Source organism: Nanorana parkeri, unplaced genomic scaffold (genome assembly GCF_000935625.1).
Source record: "Nanorana parkeri isolate BGI_ZX_2015 unplaced genomic scaffold, ASM93562v1 scaffold1385, whole genome shotgun sequence".
Taxonomy (NCBI): Eukaryota; Metazoa; Chordata; class Amphibia; order Anura; family Dicroglossidae; genus Nanorana; species Nanorana parkeri.
In genome coordinates, this window is record NW_017307653.1 from 43,521 (window position 1) to 61,070 (window position 17,550).

Below are 17,550 nucleotides of genomic sequence, written 5' to 3' on the forward strand. Positions count from 1 at the left end.
GGGAGGGGGGGGGGGCAGGGAAGGAAAAATACAAGCAGATTAAACTTCAGCTTCAAGTTAGCCAATAAAGGATATCACTTAAACATCGATCTTTCTGCATTAGTCAAAAGCTACTACTGTTTTTTAGTTTTAGACAGAGCAGACAACAGTTTGGGGGCTTCAATACATTTTTTGCAGAACTGCAAACCTCAGCTATCTTATCAGATTCTAGCTGAGGAGACACTCTGGGATTTTTGACTGCATACAGGGTTAGTTTAGGCATAAAGGTTTAATATCAATCTGTAGCAAATAAAGGGCAATAATCTACACTTTTAAGACAACTGACCCAAAGCTCCTACCTGTACAGATGGGGATCAGTGACTAGTGATGATCTCCATGACTCTTCCTGTGTGTCTGACTTCAGCTCCTCTAAACTGGAGACTTCACTGTTTAATTTGCCTGAAGGGACTCCCTAAAGGGTCCCACCACCCACCCCGTGCCCCTTTACAAGTGCTAAATCTGATCTAAGGACAATACAATTCTTATATCACACTGGCCTAAACCTAAGCTGTGTTGAGTTTGAATCCATAAAGGCGTGTGGAATAAAGCCAGCTTTCTTCTGGGTTAAGATAAACAAAACCTGTGACAGCAAGCATATTAGAAATTGTCATTTTTAGACCCGGATTCCAGTCAGCATTCTCTTAAGGGTGTTTAATATTCAAATGAAGAGGGACTTCTCTAAATGACATTGTGCTAAAGGGAACCAGATCAACATACTCAGCATCTATGCTCCATTTATTATTAAACTTGTGTTCGGCAGATCATCATTATCATAATTGGTAGGAGAACCCAAGCAAAAAAAAAACAGCTCTTCAAATGTCAGGTTCCTGCCTCTGACCTTTCTAAATATTAAGGTAAATATTTGCTTTTACACCATGCAAATAGCTTTTTCCAGGATATAAACCTCAATGTCAATGTTGTTTGTGCATTTTCAATTCCTCTAATGCACAGTTCTCATCTACGCCTTTTAATATGGTGTGCCTTTTCCACTGGCATGAATGGTATTGCATGTAAAATCCTCTATACATCTTTTAACACAGAGATGCACATAACCCCTGACTACCCCATATTGCATATTAATGTTCCTCAGCACAATGCTCCATTCTGGCAACATGTTAATAAACAATTAGAGCCAGCAGCCATAACTTTGCACAGTTGGTGGCTCTCAATCCTGACTGTCACTGATAGCTCAGGTCCCCATTCATGATTGGGGTCAAGCATAACTGGTTGCTGGTTATGTGATCACTGTGTTCGCTAAGACGGGAAGCTTTATTGACAGCCTGTAGATGAACACTGCCACAAAGTGAGATCTGCAGTGCCATCTTTTTAAAGCATATCTAAACCCCAAAACATTTTATTTATTGTAGCTTTCCAGTCCTTAGATGTGGTGGTCATTTTAGTTTTCATTCCCTAGGCTTTTATGTCTACACTAATTTCCCCATGGTACCTATAGAGGGAGCCATGGTTGTCCCAGAGGCTGGACTTTAAACATATCTGCCTTTGTTCATCTCCAGGATATGGTGAATGCCATAAGTAGTTCACAAAAGAGAGACTACATTTTGTTTGTTGTCTGTTCATCTCACAGAAAGTGACAAAGCCACTGCATTTCTGGCAAGGTCAACAGGTATTTTTTACTTGGTAAAAATGTTCTTAGCCTAGACAAAAAAATGTAGCCACAAACGTTAAAGGCTGTTAAGCTGCAATTTATAATTTTTTTGCTTTTGGGTTTAGACACACTGAATAGAGTAATTGTCAGATACAACTACAATATTAAAAAAAGTTAAATTTTTGCATATTTGTTGTGCAATTGCCCTATGCCCTTAAAGAATGCCAAAAAAGTATTTATGTATGCCAATCAGTCACAGACTTATTATCAAGTTAGCTGATACTTCTCAATCTGACCTGGACATCAATTACTTCTGGTTATAAAAGGAGTAAAGTGCATCTATAGAAAAACTTTTTTTGTTTTGGATAACGTGATAGAACCTCCTGGTTTCTGTCTCCACTCTGGAGATTCGCTCTCTCTTTGTCCGGGTGACCACTGTCACTGGAATGCCAGAGAGGGACAGTCTGGATGCTTCTGATGCTCAACATTACAGACCCACCAATATCTGGAGCTGAATTAAAGAGAAAAAAGTTAAGGTGGGGTGCAAAGGGCGAGGTGTCAAGATGGCAATGTGGCAAGATCTGTTGCAGCTAAACCACATTGTGATTCTGCATTAAATAGCACGTAACTTATTTTCGGGTCTATTGAGTCTCTTGTAAGAAGAACCCCCACTTACGTATATTCTCGATTGACGCACTCCGCAGTTCCATTCCTATCTCAAAGCCAGTAGATCAAACCCTATGTAAGTGCTGTGTAAGTCGGTGTTCACTTACAAAAGGATTAATTAGGTAATCTTCTTTTGCTAATCTGATAGTGTTTGGGACTGGTGGCTACTTACGTCTCAGCACTGCTTCCTGGGAGAAAATCACATGCTCCCCCATACCTGGAATCACTGGGTACATACTCCAACGGATACAATTACAATTTAATTAATTTCTGTTCTCATTAAAGATACCATGTCACTCAAAAAGAAATTGAATAAAAGCCCCCTACAATAGAAGCTTCTGAATACACCTCTCTGGAAGGCAGCAAGGCCAAACTCCACTGATTTCAAGCACTGCAGCCTCCAGCAAAGTCTTTAGCATTCAACACTTTGAGAAGTATAGGATGACTGCAATTCTTGCCTCGGGATGTGGTTGCATCTGCAGACCCCACATTGAACCAGTACATAATAGTGATGTAGGGGATGATGGAAGAAACAACTGTGTGCAAAGGGTTCCAGGAATCCAATGCAATTGGTAGAAAGTCACTTGCACTTCTATTTGATTCTTAGTTAATCTTCTTTATTGACAACGGTTGCGTCATATTGTTTAAGCGATGTTTCACACTATGTTTCACGCTTTGTTTGCCTGAAGAAAGGACCGCATGGTTCCAAAATGTTGCTTAAACAATGTGATGCAACCATGGTCAATAAAAAAGATTAACTAAGAATTAAATTGGAGAATTGGAGTGTGAGTGACTTTCTACCAATTGCATTTGATTCGCAGAGGCATCTGCAGTCACTTTGGCACCCACCTGACATCTGAAGGGTCTTTTTTCCGTTCAGGAGTGTGATGGAATCTACTATGTATTGGGTCCAGGTATCCAACACATCCGGAAGTGTGTCAAATGTGAAGGGTTCTGTAGTGCTTGAAGACAGCGCAGTTCACATTCCCACCCACTGGAGAGGCAAGCATTTAGAAGCTTTTAACTGCATGTTAAGCTGTTTGTCTGTAGTTTGGCTTTTATTTTGGAAGGAAGGTTTGTAAATCATATGGGTTGATAACTACAAGGATCAATTAGCAATTCCAGTATGAAGTCTTGGAGGCAAGAAGGCATCTCAAGGTCCATAGTTCTTGTCACCCTCCTATCTTTACATAATGCTAATGCAAAGGTAGCACACTGAACATAAAATGTAAATTTTTTTATAATGATTATGTTAATGCTAAATGAAATATCACATTAGCATTACGTTATAGAAGATATTATTATATAATACTTCATATGTTGAATTTGCCCTTAGTAACACAGCTATAAGTCACAGCCATCAATTGAAAGCAAACTATGACTACAAAGCATTGGTTGTCTAATGCTTGTGAAAATGACACTTAGGGGTCTATTTATTTAAAAAAAAAATGCTGTGTGAATGTTTCAGCATTTACACAAAAGTCATCAATAAAACCCTTGAGAACATTTTTAATATGTGGAAAATGTCATTTTCTGATATTAAATGTGTCTTTCACAGGGAATGTAACATTTATTTGACAAATCCTGTTTGTTTTATTGTTGTCAAACTGAATGTTATTAGAACGTGTTAAAAAAGAAATCCGAGCAGTAGGAAACTTAACACTTGCAGTGGGGCTACCCCCTCTCCCCCCCCCCCCGCACTGCAAGGGTTAAAGAAGAACTATGGGGTCAGGGCTTTTCCCCATAGTTCTCCTAAGGGTAACGGGAGGACACAAACTCGTGGTATACTGAGACGCCGCAGCCGGGACAGATCCCGACAATTCTGTCCGGATCCAAACAGCTGCGTGAGTAACAGCTGGCTCTGCCTATCTAGGGAGCCGTGAGTGACAGTCACGTCTCTCTCCATGGATAGATCGAGAAGTGAGCGAGCGACGGTATGTGTTCGCTCACTTCCCGATCTATTGAGCCGACCTGTGACAATGAAACTGAATAGAACTATAAGGCTGATTGATTTTCACTTGCCTCATAGTTCTCCTTTAAGTGCTCATTTTCATCTAGGGTCTAAAATAACAAAGAAATACTCACTCGAATCTCTGACCCAGCTGGCTGCTAGACTGGTCCCTGCAGCCTCTTCTCCCCCTCTGCTCCGGTGGTCTAAGAACCGTGAGTCATCACATCCAATACAGTGTATTGGATGTGAGGACACCAAGGGACATTCCATCGCCAGAGTGGAAAAGGAGAGAGGCTGCAGGGACTGCAAGGGTTTAGTAAAAATGTACCTGGAGTTCTTCTTTAATGCTCCCTCTACATCTATGTGTTTCCGTAACGTGCGATAAAAAGCAATGCACAATGACGCCTAAGTACAGTATGTTCTAAAGGATTAAAAGGAGATACAGGTCTGGTTTTCCTTCTAGTTATGTGTGTTCGGAGCCCATATAAAATGAATGGGCTGCCTTAACACAAAGCATGTTAATGGGCAAAATACAGCATATTAATGCGTTTGTAGTTAATGACCGCCATGGGGTACAGTATATTGGTGTGAAGGTAGCCTTAGGGTCAGTATACCAGTTAAGGAACTAGAATTTTTAAGAAGGAGGTTAGCAGTGGCAACCCTCACATTTCTCTTATATAAGGTTCCTCTTGGGGACAAGAACTGTGTGTGTACATGGCAATTGGGCTAAGAAGAAAGTCAAATGAAAACTTGCAATGCGTCATTATGCATAAATGTTTTTTTGCTGGAATAAAGGTCAATATAATTACCAAGTTGCTTTAAACACTTTATATTATGGCTTTTGGTTTTGGCAACATTGCAGTTTTCTTTATAAAGAGCATAATAATGGAATCTGCTTACAGAAAAATAGTACTGGCCAAAAACATGAGATAAAAATAAATACAACAATTGCTTTTCCTAACATTAGTTTCCCTCTAAACAGTACCTGAAGTGCTTTTTAATGTTATAGTTATACATAGCCAACTTTTTTTTGTCTTTTTTATAGAGTAGTGAAGGTTTTAAATCCCTGTCATTTAATTCCTTGCTGACTGTGTCCCATTGAGGGTTGATTTCCTCAGTGAGGAAACACACAGCAATAAAAAAAACCTTATAGGGTCTGTAACACCTCACCAATCTATCCAAAACTAAAAAAAAAATTAAAATGGGGGTTTTACATACACTTTAATAAAGTTAGAATAATGCCACGTAGTAGGAATCTCCAGGTGCATCTTTGTTAGCTTACCTGATGGAGAGCTTAGTCATGCCTCTCATGCCTTTTCTACTGCACTACTGGCTATTCATGCTTCCAATCAAAGTCATGGGCCAAATAAGCCAAAAAAGGGTGCCGAGCAAAGCTTTGGACAAGGGAAGCTGGTCAGTATTTACATAGTACAGCACTCTTAAAATGAAATGACCTTGTCACTATTCTAAACAAACTGACCCAGTAGCAATCTGTACAAGCAGATTAATAATGCCTATCTGATTGGTGAACTGCAAATCCAAACCTTACTCTTCCAGAGCTGTGGTTGGCACCGGTGTGGGATACTTCCAGGTGTCACAGATGCCTGCCCCCCATCAACCTGCACTGTGTCCTGTGGTTCCACCTACTGGCCATCATATCACTACTGGAAAGGTAAAACCATGGTACACAGTAGAGGACTAATTCAACACACCTAGAAGTGTTATATACCAGCAGTGGCTGTAGCTGTGGAAGAGAGCAAAGATTGGAATCATCACTCACCAGACAAACAAGTATTAGTAATCTTCTTTTACTGACTGATGCTAGGTCACAGTAGCGACAGGGTCACTTTAACAAGCACTAAGGCATAAAGAGCTAACATGAATGGACAAACAAGAACATGAAAATGTCTGTTATTTGGTATTAGTGATACTTTAGGTTTCCTTTAATGCATACATGTGAATTCTACCTCAAGCATTGCAGAGTTTGTTTGTGTCATAGAGCGTAAGAAATACAATTTTTAATAATAGGAAAGCCATTCTAAATTTTTATGTATATTGGTACTTGTGTTTTGCCTGTTGGCGTAACCATTGTTCAATACTTATTGACCCTGAGATCTTCTCATCACACCAGCTTTTATTCATAATCGTCCAAGGAACATTGCAGGGCTTTGGTCCCAGAAATAAAGAGAAGCAGATATGATTAGAGAGAAATTATCAGCGGAAGATAGCTCTGCTCTTCTACAGCATCAGCCCCTGAATAAAAAGCCATTTTCATATTTGGCAAGGAGACGTGTGATCGTCGGCATGTGCTATGAATTATGCATTTGCACTGGAACCACAAGTTATAAGACATTTGCATCTGAAGTGTGGCATCAATGTAAGTAAGAGAACACAGCGTGACTTCAATGCCTCTGTAATGTACTTCCTATTAGGACATGCACTGCCCCATGAGAAAACCCTCTAGAAAGTAACTACTTTATATTCCGTTGTATCAGGGCAATGCTACAACTGACTAGATAAGCTATTCAAGGCCATTGAAATGCCAGGATTGGTTACTGATGACAACAATTCTCAGACTGACAAAATATATAGTGCAACTGATAAATTGGCAAAGTTATATCAGCCACTTCAGTTCTCTCACATTTATATCCCTTATAGACCAGAGCAATTTTTTTTATTTTAACGATAAGCTTTTTTTTCAGCCATAACTTGGTCATTGCTTTACGTAATACTAAATTCAGGAGTTAATCTTAAAAATACATTCAAGTACCTGAACTATTAACAAAAATGTATCTTATTTGTGTATCACTTGGCTGTAAATCCTCAAATCATTTTTGAATTGGTGCTGACACCGTCCTTCCTTCTGGAGGGTGGCTACTTTTGTTCCCCATGGTCCCTGTGTGTTGTAAAGAAGTCACCGCTCCAAGCTCGCTCCTGTAATCGACTACAATCTCAATACAAATTAATAAACGAAACTAAAGATTATAGCCCATCATGGGAGTGAGCTTGGAGCGGTGACTACTTTACACCACACACAGGGACCATGGGGAACAAAAGTAGCAACCCTCCAGAAGGAAGGACAGTGTCAGCACCAATTCAGAGATGATTTGACGATCTACAGCTGAGTGATACACACTTTTAAGATTTAACTCTTGGTTTTTCTCAATGAGTCCTCAAGGTTAGTTAAAAAGGATTAGAATTGCTATTGCTGAACTTCAAATTATTTTATAAATAGTGGACTTTATTTTTTATACCACTCCTTAATCCACAAGAGCAGTGGTCCTCAAACTTTCTAAACAAAGAGCAAATTCACTGTTTCTTTAGACCTTAGCAGGACCAGACTAGCTGGTCGGAGTAGAAATGATCCAATGTGAGTGGTCTGTGGGATTAACAATGCTCCAGGCTCCATGGTCAGTGGAAGTAAAAAATATCCCAGGATCTGTGGTCAGTGGCAGCAAAAATTGCTCCAGGTTTGGTGAGCACTGGTTGTCAAAAATGGCCTAACGCCTGTGGTTAGTAGGAGAAGAAATAATGCTCCATCATAGATATCAATGGGAGCAAAAGAGCCCCATAAATGGCGTCAGTGGAATGAATAGTGCCCCATCGTTGATGTCAGTGGAAGGAATAGTGCCCCATCGGTGATGTCAGTGGAAGGAATAATGCCCCTTTGTTGATGTCAGTAGGAAGAATAGTGCCACATTATTGGTGTCAGTGGAAAAAATAGTGCCCTGTGGTTGGTGTCATTTGGAGGAGTAGTACCCCAGTGTTGGTATTGTTGGTGTTAGTGGGAGGAATAGTGCTTCAAAATTGGGATAACCCCTACTTTATGTTTATTATATGTTACCATTAGCATCATAACTTAAAAAATATTTGGAAAATATTTGGAATTGCTTAAAAAATCCTACCTAACTTCCCCTGCTATTTAATGTTAAAGCCTAGCTAAACCCAAAAGCAAAAAAAATAATGCCAGCACATCTAAGAATTGGTAAGCTGCAATATATTACATTTTTGGGGGCTTAGATACGCTTTAATGAGGGTAGCTAGGCAGTTATGTTTACTATTATCCTTTAACCCTGTCCATACTGTGCTGACAGATATCCATTATCAGTTGTGAAGCTTTTGACCTGGTATCAACCTCATGCAGTCCCTATAGAGCAGGGCTGGAATGTGAAAGGAAGGACAGCACATGGAGCCAATCAATTCACATGCTAACAAGAAGCATGCTGATAGGAAGAGGAAGCAGAGTAACAAAGAGAGGAGCTCATCAATGTGTTGCTTTTCCTTTTACAAGCTGGGTCAGGTCTAGGACAACCTGGACTCAGAGGAAGTGGGTTGAATGTTGTTGGCCATCAGACTGAGGACAACTAGTGACAGAAAAGAAGTACTATGGGGAAATCTCTGAACTGAAGGTGGATACATCAGCAAAGGTTGAGTTTATTTTATCTTTTTATTGGCTATTAATTTTTATCATGTTAAGAGAGAACTATGGCCCAACTTTTTTTGGCCATAGTTCTCTTAAGGATCACAGGAGGACATATACTATGGGGTCTATTCACGAAGCAGCAGGATCTAGCTGTAGCTTCGGCCGATCCTTCGGCTAGCTTCGGCCCCAGGACCCCTTCGGTTCAGTAGAACCGAAGGGCTGCTGTACGGGCTATTCACTATAGCCCGTACAGCTCCCGAACCTAGCCGAGCCGAACGCATTTGCCTCGGCTCGGCTGAGCCGCACTGAAAGCCGAAGCCTGCTTCTGATAGCTGGGCGGAGCCAGCCGTGAACTTACGGCTGGCTCTGGCCACTTGCAGAGAGATCAGCGTCCCTGGTTACCAGCTAACAAGGGACACTGATCTCCAGACAGCCTGACTCTCCCTGGCGCTCCGGGAGTCTCCCGCTCCCGACCGCCAAGGAGAGGAACACTGGAGAGAAAAGGAGCCGTGTCAGAATAGAAAAAAAAAATTTGGCCATAGGAATGCATTTGGCTAATAGACTCCAAACATGTCAAACTTTAAAATTGTGCGTGCATGCAAAATAACAAAAAACTACGATAACTAAAATTGGCCATAGGCGACACTTTAAAAGCTTTTACCGCTCATTAGTTTAGTGTTATCAGTGATTGATGGACCTAGAATTATTGTTCATGCTCTGATGTTTCGCGGTGATATGTAACATGTGCGGCGCAATGGGCACAATCATAGTTTTTGCACACATTTTTGTGTGTGTATGTGGGGGCTTGGGGACTTTAAAAATGTTTTTGTGTTTTTTGAAAAAAAAATGATATGTGACTTTCATTTTGTTTTGTAACTTCAACTTGGCATTAGGGTCCAGCCCCGTTTTTTCCAGCCTATTTGTTATTCACTTAAAAGAGAACTATGGGGTAAGTGTTTTTTCCCATAGTTCTCTTAAGGGTCACGGGAGAACATATACTAACCTCCTCGCGGTATACTGAACCCGCCGCAGCCGGGACGGATCCCGACATTACTGGGGAGATTCACCCAGCTGCGTGAGTGACAGCTGGCTCTGCCTATCTAGAGGCACAGCCAGCTGTACCTGCCCATCCCCAGTCCGTTCCTCCAGTCAGAGCTGGAGGATCGGAGAGGGGAGGGGGGAACAGTATGCGTTTGCTCACTTCACAATCTATTGAGCTGATGTGTGACAGTTTAATTGTCACACGCCGGCTCGAACTATGAGGATGAGTGGTTTTCACTCACAGCATAGTTCTCCTTTAAGGATATTACAGCTTCACATCTTTCCTGGTGGATATCTAATGATGATGTTTGGTGAGGATTCCTTTGGGTGTTAGTGTATATATCCTTTACTATTATAGCGGACATCTTCACAGTTGCACTTGGATGGTGAGGGACATTTAGTATGTTAATGTACATAAAAAAATGTGCTTTGATTTAAAATCTATTGGAGTGTTCTGAGCTGGGTACCTGCAAATTCATCTGTTATGTTCTGTTATGCATAAACTGTGTTTATAATTTTAGTTTGGGCTATTGAGCTCTGTAGACAAAAACCTTATGTCAGCAATGAAGGTAATGTTAGTTAATGGTAACGTGTGAAAAGAAGCTTAGAGTGCCATCTGTTGGTTGGAAAACATAATTATAACAAATGCTTTTACTGTATATATACATTTTGTATATATTTCATTACAGACACTTCTCGGTATATAATGGGGTTACGTTCCGACAAACCCATCGTAAACCAATCGCATCGTAAATCAGGGAGTTGTATATACATGAAATACTCAACACTTTATTATCAAATATAGTAGGTTTTAGTCCATGTTGAGGATAAGTTAAGTGTTTTAGCCAGGATTCAGGTAAGCTAAGCTATGATATATACAGTACCAAGGAGCACCTGTACACAGTATATATACACCACTATCGTATATGATCGTAAAGTCAAAAAATCGTAAACTGAACGATCGTAACCCGAGGAGCATCTGTATAACCTTGTTTATTAAAAAATATATTTTTAAATCCTGAACACATTAAATAAAGACTATATTAAACATGGTTCTTTCCCTTTAGGTTTACAAATAAATTGCAATAATTAAACATTACTTTTAAAAACAATATACGACATCACCCAGCAGCCAGCATTCTATTTGAACAATTTTGTGTAAAGGCATTTCCTTCAAAGGTTAAGCGGTAATGTATTTCAATCATTTGCTCTTTGATTTGACTCATCTATTAGTTTAAGTCATTAATGCCATAAAAGCTTTTATTCAGTGAATGGAAGAGCAATTTGTGTAATATAACACGTGAGCGTAAATTGATACTGAAAACTGTAAACCTTCCAAGGCGAGATCAAGCACATAATTTCTGTCAGAGCCAAAATAGTTACCAAATAATAAACTGCATCTCTTTTAACTTGTTTAGCAGAATAATGATCATAAATATGAGAAGACACTCTGAGGGGAATTTATCAAAAGGGGAATTTATTGAAATTGGAGCAGACAAAATCCGGAGCAGCTGTGCATAGGCAACCAATCAGCTTCTCTCTTCAGTTTTTTCTGTTAGAAGCTGATTGATTGACATGCACAGCAGCTCCAGATTTTGTCTGCTCCAGTTTTGATAAATTCCCCTTTCTTTGATTTAACTAATAAACTGAGAAAAAATTATTTAAACTCCTAAAATGTTAAATGTATTATTTGATTATGATCTGAAGGATGAAAACTTCCATTGGGATTTACTGCTATCTGTGGCCCAACTCCGAAGATTTCCACTCATTTCCTGTCTCAGTGAAAATGCTGTTAATGGTACAGGAAGTGAGTAGAAATCTCCAAGAGAGACACAGAAAACAAATACAAACTAATGGATGTTCTAGACTTCCTTACTCAACTGGAAAAGCTGTTTATTATTCTTGTGCTTTCCCCTGACTTCCTGTCTAGGTGAGAATGTTGTCACTTGGACAGGGAGTAAGGGGTTAAATTCACCCTTACCATGTAAGAAAAAGCAATAAAAACCCAACAGGCCTTCCTTTGTCTATTAACACTAGGGGTTAGAGTTTTTTTTATTTTTGTGTGTCGTGCAAGTGTGCCTTTTTTGTATATATTGTTGTTGATTTACTAAAGGCAAATGGGCTGTTCACTTGGCAAGGGAATTTGCACTTTGCAGGGGACGTTTCCCCTTAGTTTAGTGAATGAGGTGAAGCTCTGCTGACTTCCATCATCCAATCATGTGCAAGCAATTCTACTGTTTTTTTTAATTTTCCTTGCTCGTGATTGGAAATTCTTTTCAAAGTGAAATATCATTTCATTCACCAAGCTAAGGGAAACTTCCCCTGCAAAGTGCAAGTTCCCTTGTAAATTGAACAGTCTATTTGCCTTTAGTAAAACAACCCCATTATATCCACAGCACATGAGAAAGTCGATGATGGTTTAAGATACTGATGTGATTCTAAAATGAAAATACTAGTGAATGCAGGTGATTTATCACACTTGCTAAACCAGGCATGTCATGAAAAAGCAGTTATGAAATCTCTAAGGCGTTCAGTAAGGATGTACACATTGATCCTGGGTATTATACCGCTGCACCTTTTAAAGCAAAGTAACATTTTAAAGAAGAAAAGAATACACAACTTTGAGACTATAGTGCCTACCAAATTATTTGTTATTCTGGTCAACCAGATTCCCTTGCTAGACAGACCCTGACCTCTTTGAAGGCTGCATAAAAATGTAGCAATACAATTGGGACCAGCTACAAAATCTTGCAATCCTATATTTAAAAAGAAATCCCCAAAACTGAACACTCCTACTCAAATTCACCAAATTATGTGTGCGCAATAAATTCACAGTGCTCCTTGAACTCTTCACTTTTTCCTCCCCAAACAGTTTTTAAAAGAGCGAGTTGCACATTCAATAAGAATGTGCATTTGGCTTATTTTATTTTAAACTGTATGTTGAGGCAATGTTATGGGTTTTAAAAATAGTGGGGGAGGATTAGACACTTGTTTTTATTGTTCCTATACCTGAGGAACAGACACCCTCTGTTTGTCCTGGTTGCCATCATAGGCAAGCGTCCAGGGTGTGCCTGGGCACACCCTAATGATCCCAATTGGAACACTGAAACCGTAACAGCAGGGCGTGTTTTTTTAGTCATCAAGCTGGTGGAGACATCAGAAAGATCTCTCTGCGACCGGCTCAGCGATACAGAGTGCAGCAGCACTTGTCCCTTACATTCCTCACATACAGTAACAGCCATAGTTTTTGGTGCCAGGGAAGCTGCGAGGGAGAGTGGCTGTGGATTCCCAAGCTTCCCATGTAATCAGGAAGCCAGACAGGTGGTCACATGACCACCTGCCAGTCTCCCTGCTTCATTACGCTGGAAGAGGTAAGAGGCAATTAAAGAGATGGAATCTAGGATGCCTTAGGTCTGTATATGTATGTATGGATTATATATGCGTGTGTGTTTGTACTTTTGTGTGCACACCCTTATGCAATAGGCTGCACATACCCATGGTGACCATTGTCAATAAGATATAAAACTTTTTAGAAAATCTAAAATTTCCAAACAATTTTGGTTATTTCATGTGCAAATCAGCATGAAAGTGTACACACTCATGCCCTCTCACGGGCACTGGGAAAAATGGTGCTTTGAGGGCAAGGCATATTATGTCACCATTTTCAGCTCCAGCACCCTTCCAGAAGCATCAGCTATTAGTAAGAGGTAGCAAATTCTGCAATTGCCAGTGATAACCCACTAAGCAACATAAGGGCAAAAGAGCACACAGAGGTGGGAAAGATTTAGGAACCCTCAACATTTCCCCTGTACCCGATAAATAATAAAGGATCAGAATCTCCCTTAGAAGGTCATTCTTGTCTCCTTCTGAGCTGAACAGAGCACATACAATTACACATTATGCCCTTTTGTGCAGTTCATTATATATTTCTTTCCAATGTAATTTGCCTAGCAACTATACATTGTTGTTGCTGCTACTTTCTATTGCTTGAAAATTACTTAGTAAAAATTAGAATTCCCCTTTAAACACACAATAAACCATTTTATAAGCATATTACTATACTGCTAAATAATTCAAGGAAAATGCACAGGCCTCAATCTATATACGTTCTACTTCTTATTATGGACAGTGGCCACAAAGTGAGAGAGAAAAGCCCTTTTTGGCTAAGAAAAATGACAGCTCTAATCCAAAGTTGGCATGGCAAGCATTAAATGTCTTCTGCACACTGCTATTGATTACAGTTTATTTTTATACAGCTTCAATCACAGGCATGACACATGGTTCCTTTAAGAGGGGGCAAATCAGCTTCTTCCTTTTTTTAATTTGCTGCTTTTATTCACTCCCAAGACTGGGAAAATGTAAGTATTAAAACAGACAGGTATGTATGTGGGCTGCCTAGTCTGCAGCTTGGATTGCTGAGAAAACATAGTGAAAAATGCTATTAATATGATCACTAGTATTTTTGTGATCATTTTATGTGGAACCAAAATATTTGTTCTGGTTTTTGGATAGAGAAGGGAAGAATATTGTCTGGTATTTGGTGTTTTTTGTGTGTCTGTTAGGAAAATTTATATTCAGATGTACCCATTAGGAGATTTCCCCTCACTTCCAGTTGTGGTGCCCGTTATAAAAATTTGGATTTTTCTTCATTTTTTGTCTTGGTGACAATGGTCTCCATTACAGAAAGTAAAGATGAACCTCTCAAGCAGTGCCATAGACAACAGAAAATAACAAAATAGAAGATGTTTTAAGGCTTCCTTACTGTACCTAAAATGTTGGCTCCACTTTAGACATCAATATTTTAACATGCCAGGCATGAATATCCGATTTTAATAATTTTTGCATTAGCATATTTTGCTCAAGTGATTATTTATTTACTAGGGGAAAACATGATTTATAAATGTCTCTGTTTAAAGAAGAGCTCCGGGCAAATAAAATCTTAACTCTTGCAGGAGGGCTACCCCCGCACTGCAAGGGTTAAGTACTCATTTTGCCTCGGGAGCTAAAATAACAGAGCTATACTCCCAGCTGGGTCCTAGACCGGTCCCTTCAGCCTGTCTCCTCCTCCACTCCAGTGATGGAGTCCTCATCTCCCTTGGCATCCTCATGTCTTATACAGTGTGCTATATGACTCACAGGACCTTAGACCGTTGAAGTGAAGGGGGAGAGAGGTTTGGGATCGTGGTTTGGGTAAGTATAACTATGTTATTTTAGCTCCCTAGACAAAACAAGCATGTAACCCTTGTAGTGCAGGGGTAGCCCCACTGCAAGGGTTAGGATTTTATATACCTGGAGTTGTTCTTTAATCCAACATACATAAACAAAAGATTTACCAGTGTATAACAAATTGTGGTACTTGTATGAGCACTAGAAAAAAATTGAGAACCTTACCTTGTCATTCTCCACACTGGAAGAGTTTAGAATATTCCGTATGACAAAGGGTGTAGACAGTCTCAAGAGGACCTGTTCAAAGGTACAGATAATGTTTGGGGACACTATTTCAAAATTGTCGTGAAACTTGTTCATTTTGTAAACTTCACACTTTATCAACTTTCTAAGTCCTTCTCCGAGCTGCACGATCAGCATACTTGGGTCAAACATCAGGTGGAAGGGGAATGCTCGACAGAACGTGTTGATACTTATACTCAAATCAGATGGAACTCGAGACGATCTAGTCAGAGGTAATTTAGTGATATTTGCGTTTTCACATTCCTTAATTGTAAAGTAAAGAGTGTTACAGTTACCCGGGTTAATAAATTCAGGGACCACATTCTCATTGACGTTGTTTATCTGTTCCACTACAACTTTGAGCTGGTAGATCTTCTTTGCCACTGCCGTTATCATACCAAGCATGGCGAACGCTACGATGGGATGGAGATGGAAGCAACTGAGTACAAGGGTCCCATCAGCAAGCTCTTTGCATAGGAAAGAAGGGGATTCCAGAAACACCTGTCTTCCGATTGAAGTCCTAATATGTTCTAGCAAAGCATCAAATCCATTGAAGAAGTCATGCAAAGTCCCACCAACAGCTCGGAGGACCCTTTCATTCTCCTCAAAGCAAAGGCTGAAGAACTCTTCGCCAAATCTTTCTTGTAATTCTTCAAACTTGAGACCTACAATTATGCAAATACACATGATTATACATAAATGTTTGGCATTAGTGGCAATCGCAAGGATAGTTTTCACTAAATTCTACACACTGAACAATGTCTACCAAAAGCTATTATTTTTTAAAGAGTAAGGAAGGGTTTAAACTATCAAGTTATTTGCCATCTGTAGTCAACTGGCGAGATTTCACTTCCTTTCCTATAGACACAACAGGAAGTGAGAGGAAATCCCACCTTAAACTGCTGTCACCAGAACAGGCATCACTATGAATTGAATTTCCTTTTACTCATGTTACAGAGTAACTAAGGTTGCAAAAACGGCACAGGTCCATTCAGTCCAATGCATGTGTACATGTCAGAGATTCTTCTGACAACTTTAAGATCTCCCTAAAGTAAAGAAAACGTTACAGAGTTGTAACAAAAGTGTTCCACCTGAAAGATATTCCCTCTATTCCTTTTCTTGAAACAGCTCAAAATCTTCGATTTTCCCTCACTTCCCATCTCGTGACCAACAAAGGGTGAATCTCCTCAGCAGGGACATAGACAGCAAAATAAAACCTGATAGAGGTTCTACCCCTTCCCTACCCTATTCAATACAAAAAAAAAGGGCTTTAGATACAATTTAATGAAGAAGCATGCCAGCACCGTGGCTAAAGGGTTAGTGCTGTTGCCCAGTAGTGCTGTGCTTCTGGCCTAATTGTCCACTTGCATGGTATACAGTATATAGATTTTCAGGGGTCTCCTCCCACAACCCCTCAACATATTAGTAGATTAACTGGCTACAGCTTATGTCTAGGGATATGCGCATGTCTGTTAATCTGGTAGTAGGTAGGAAATTGTAAGCTCTTCTGGGGCAGGGTCTGATATAAATGGTAGAATGTACTTTATAAAGTGCTATGTAATTTGTCTCTGCATTCAAAATAAAATAAAATAAATACAGTAAATAGAAAGGACTGCTACATATCCAGAAGGGGTAAAGTAGTCAACGTTTACTTGTGGCAAATGTTTTTACTGGTGAACTTATTCTTTTTGTCCAGGATCACATTTAGGGATGACCACAATTGGGAGTTTTTGTTTCAACTAAACTTTTGTGGAAAATAGTGAGATTTTGGTGAAATTTCAAAATTTTAGTGAATGCATTGGAGTAAAGTTTTTTTGTGGTTTTAATGGTGCAATGGAAACATCATGTTAGATAGTGAGGAACAGAAGTGGATCTTAAACTGAACCTTGTACTAGGGTTGCCACCTTTTCTTCAAGCGAAACCCAAACACTCTAGTGACGCGCAAATATTTATTTGGGAGAATGAGACGTGGCTTATTCACATGCAAATTGTGCCACCCATTCATATGTAAATATCACAGTTGAGACTATTTTCAGTGGGGGGCCAGTAGCCCCTATCTTAATTTTGGTTGCCCCTGTCTGCCTGGCATCTTGTGTTTGGGTTTCTGCTGCCATGAAACCCGGACACAGCATTCAAAACCCGGACTGTCCGGGTGAATCCTGGACAGGTGGCAACCCTACCTTGTACTAAAATGCAAGGTGTGCTTATATGGTTGTCACCCACCCCTGGTGTCAAAACGCTGCATTACGGAAATAGAAAAAAAAACATTTGGGAGAAAGGTTTAACAGGGTTATTCAGAAAAGGGTGAAGAGTTTGGAGAAGGCAGGAGAAGTGAACAATCTAGGACAACATAGCTGAACTGGAAAGTGAGCTGAA

The 17,550-nt window shown here is 39.8% G+C and overlaps 1 protein-coding gene across 1 annotated transcript in view; it reads right to left on the bottom strand.

The window, feature by feature from the left end:
- The window catches only part of LOC108798037 (guanylate cyclase soluble subunit alpha-2-like), a 102,392-nt gene that overhangs the window by 17,643 nt on the left and 67,199 nt on the right, over positions 1-17,550 (bottom strand). The window contains exon 4 of the mRNA XM_018569740.1: positions 15,118-15,839. Within this exon, the coding sequence (XP_018425242.1) occupies positions 15,118-15,839 (722 nt within the window). The remainder of the gene's footprint in view (positions 1-15,117; positions 15,840-17,550) is intronic.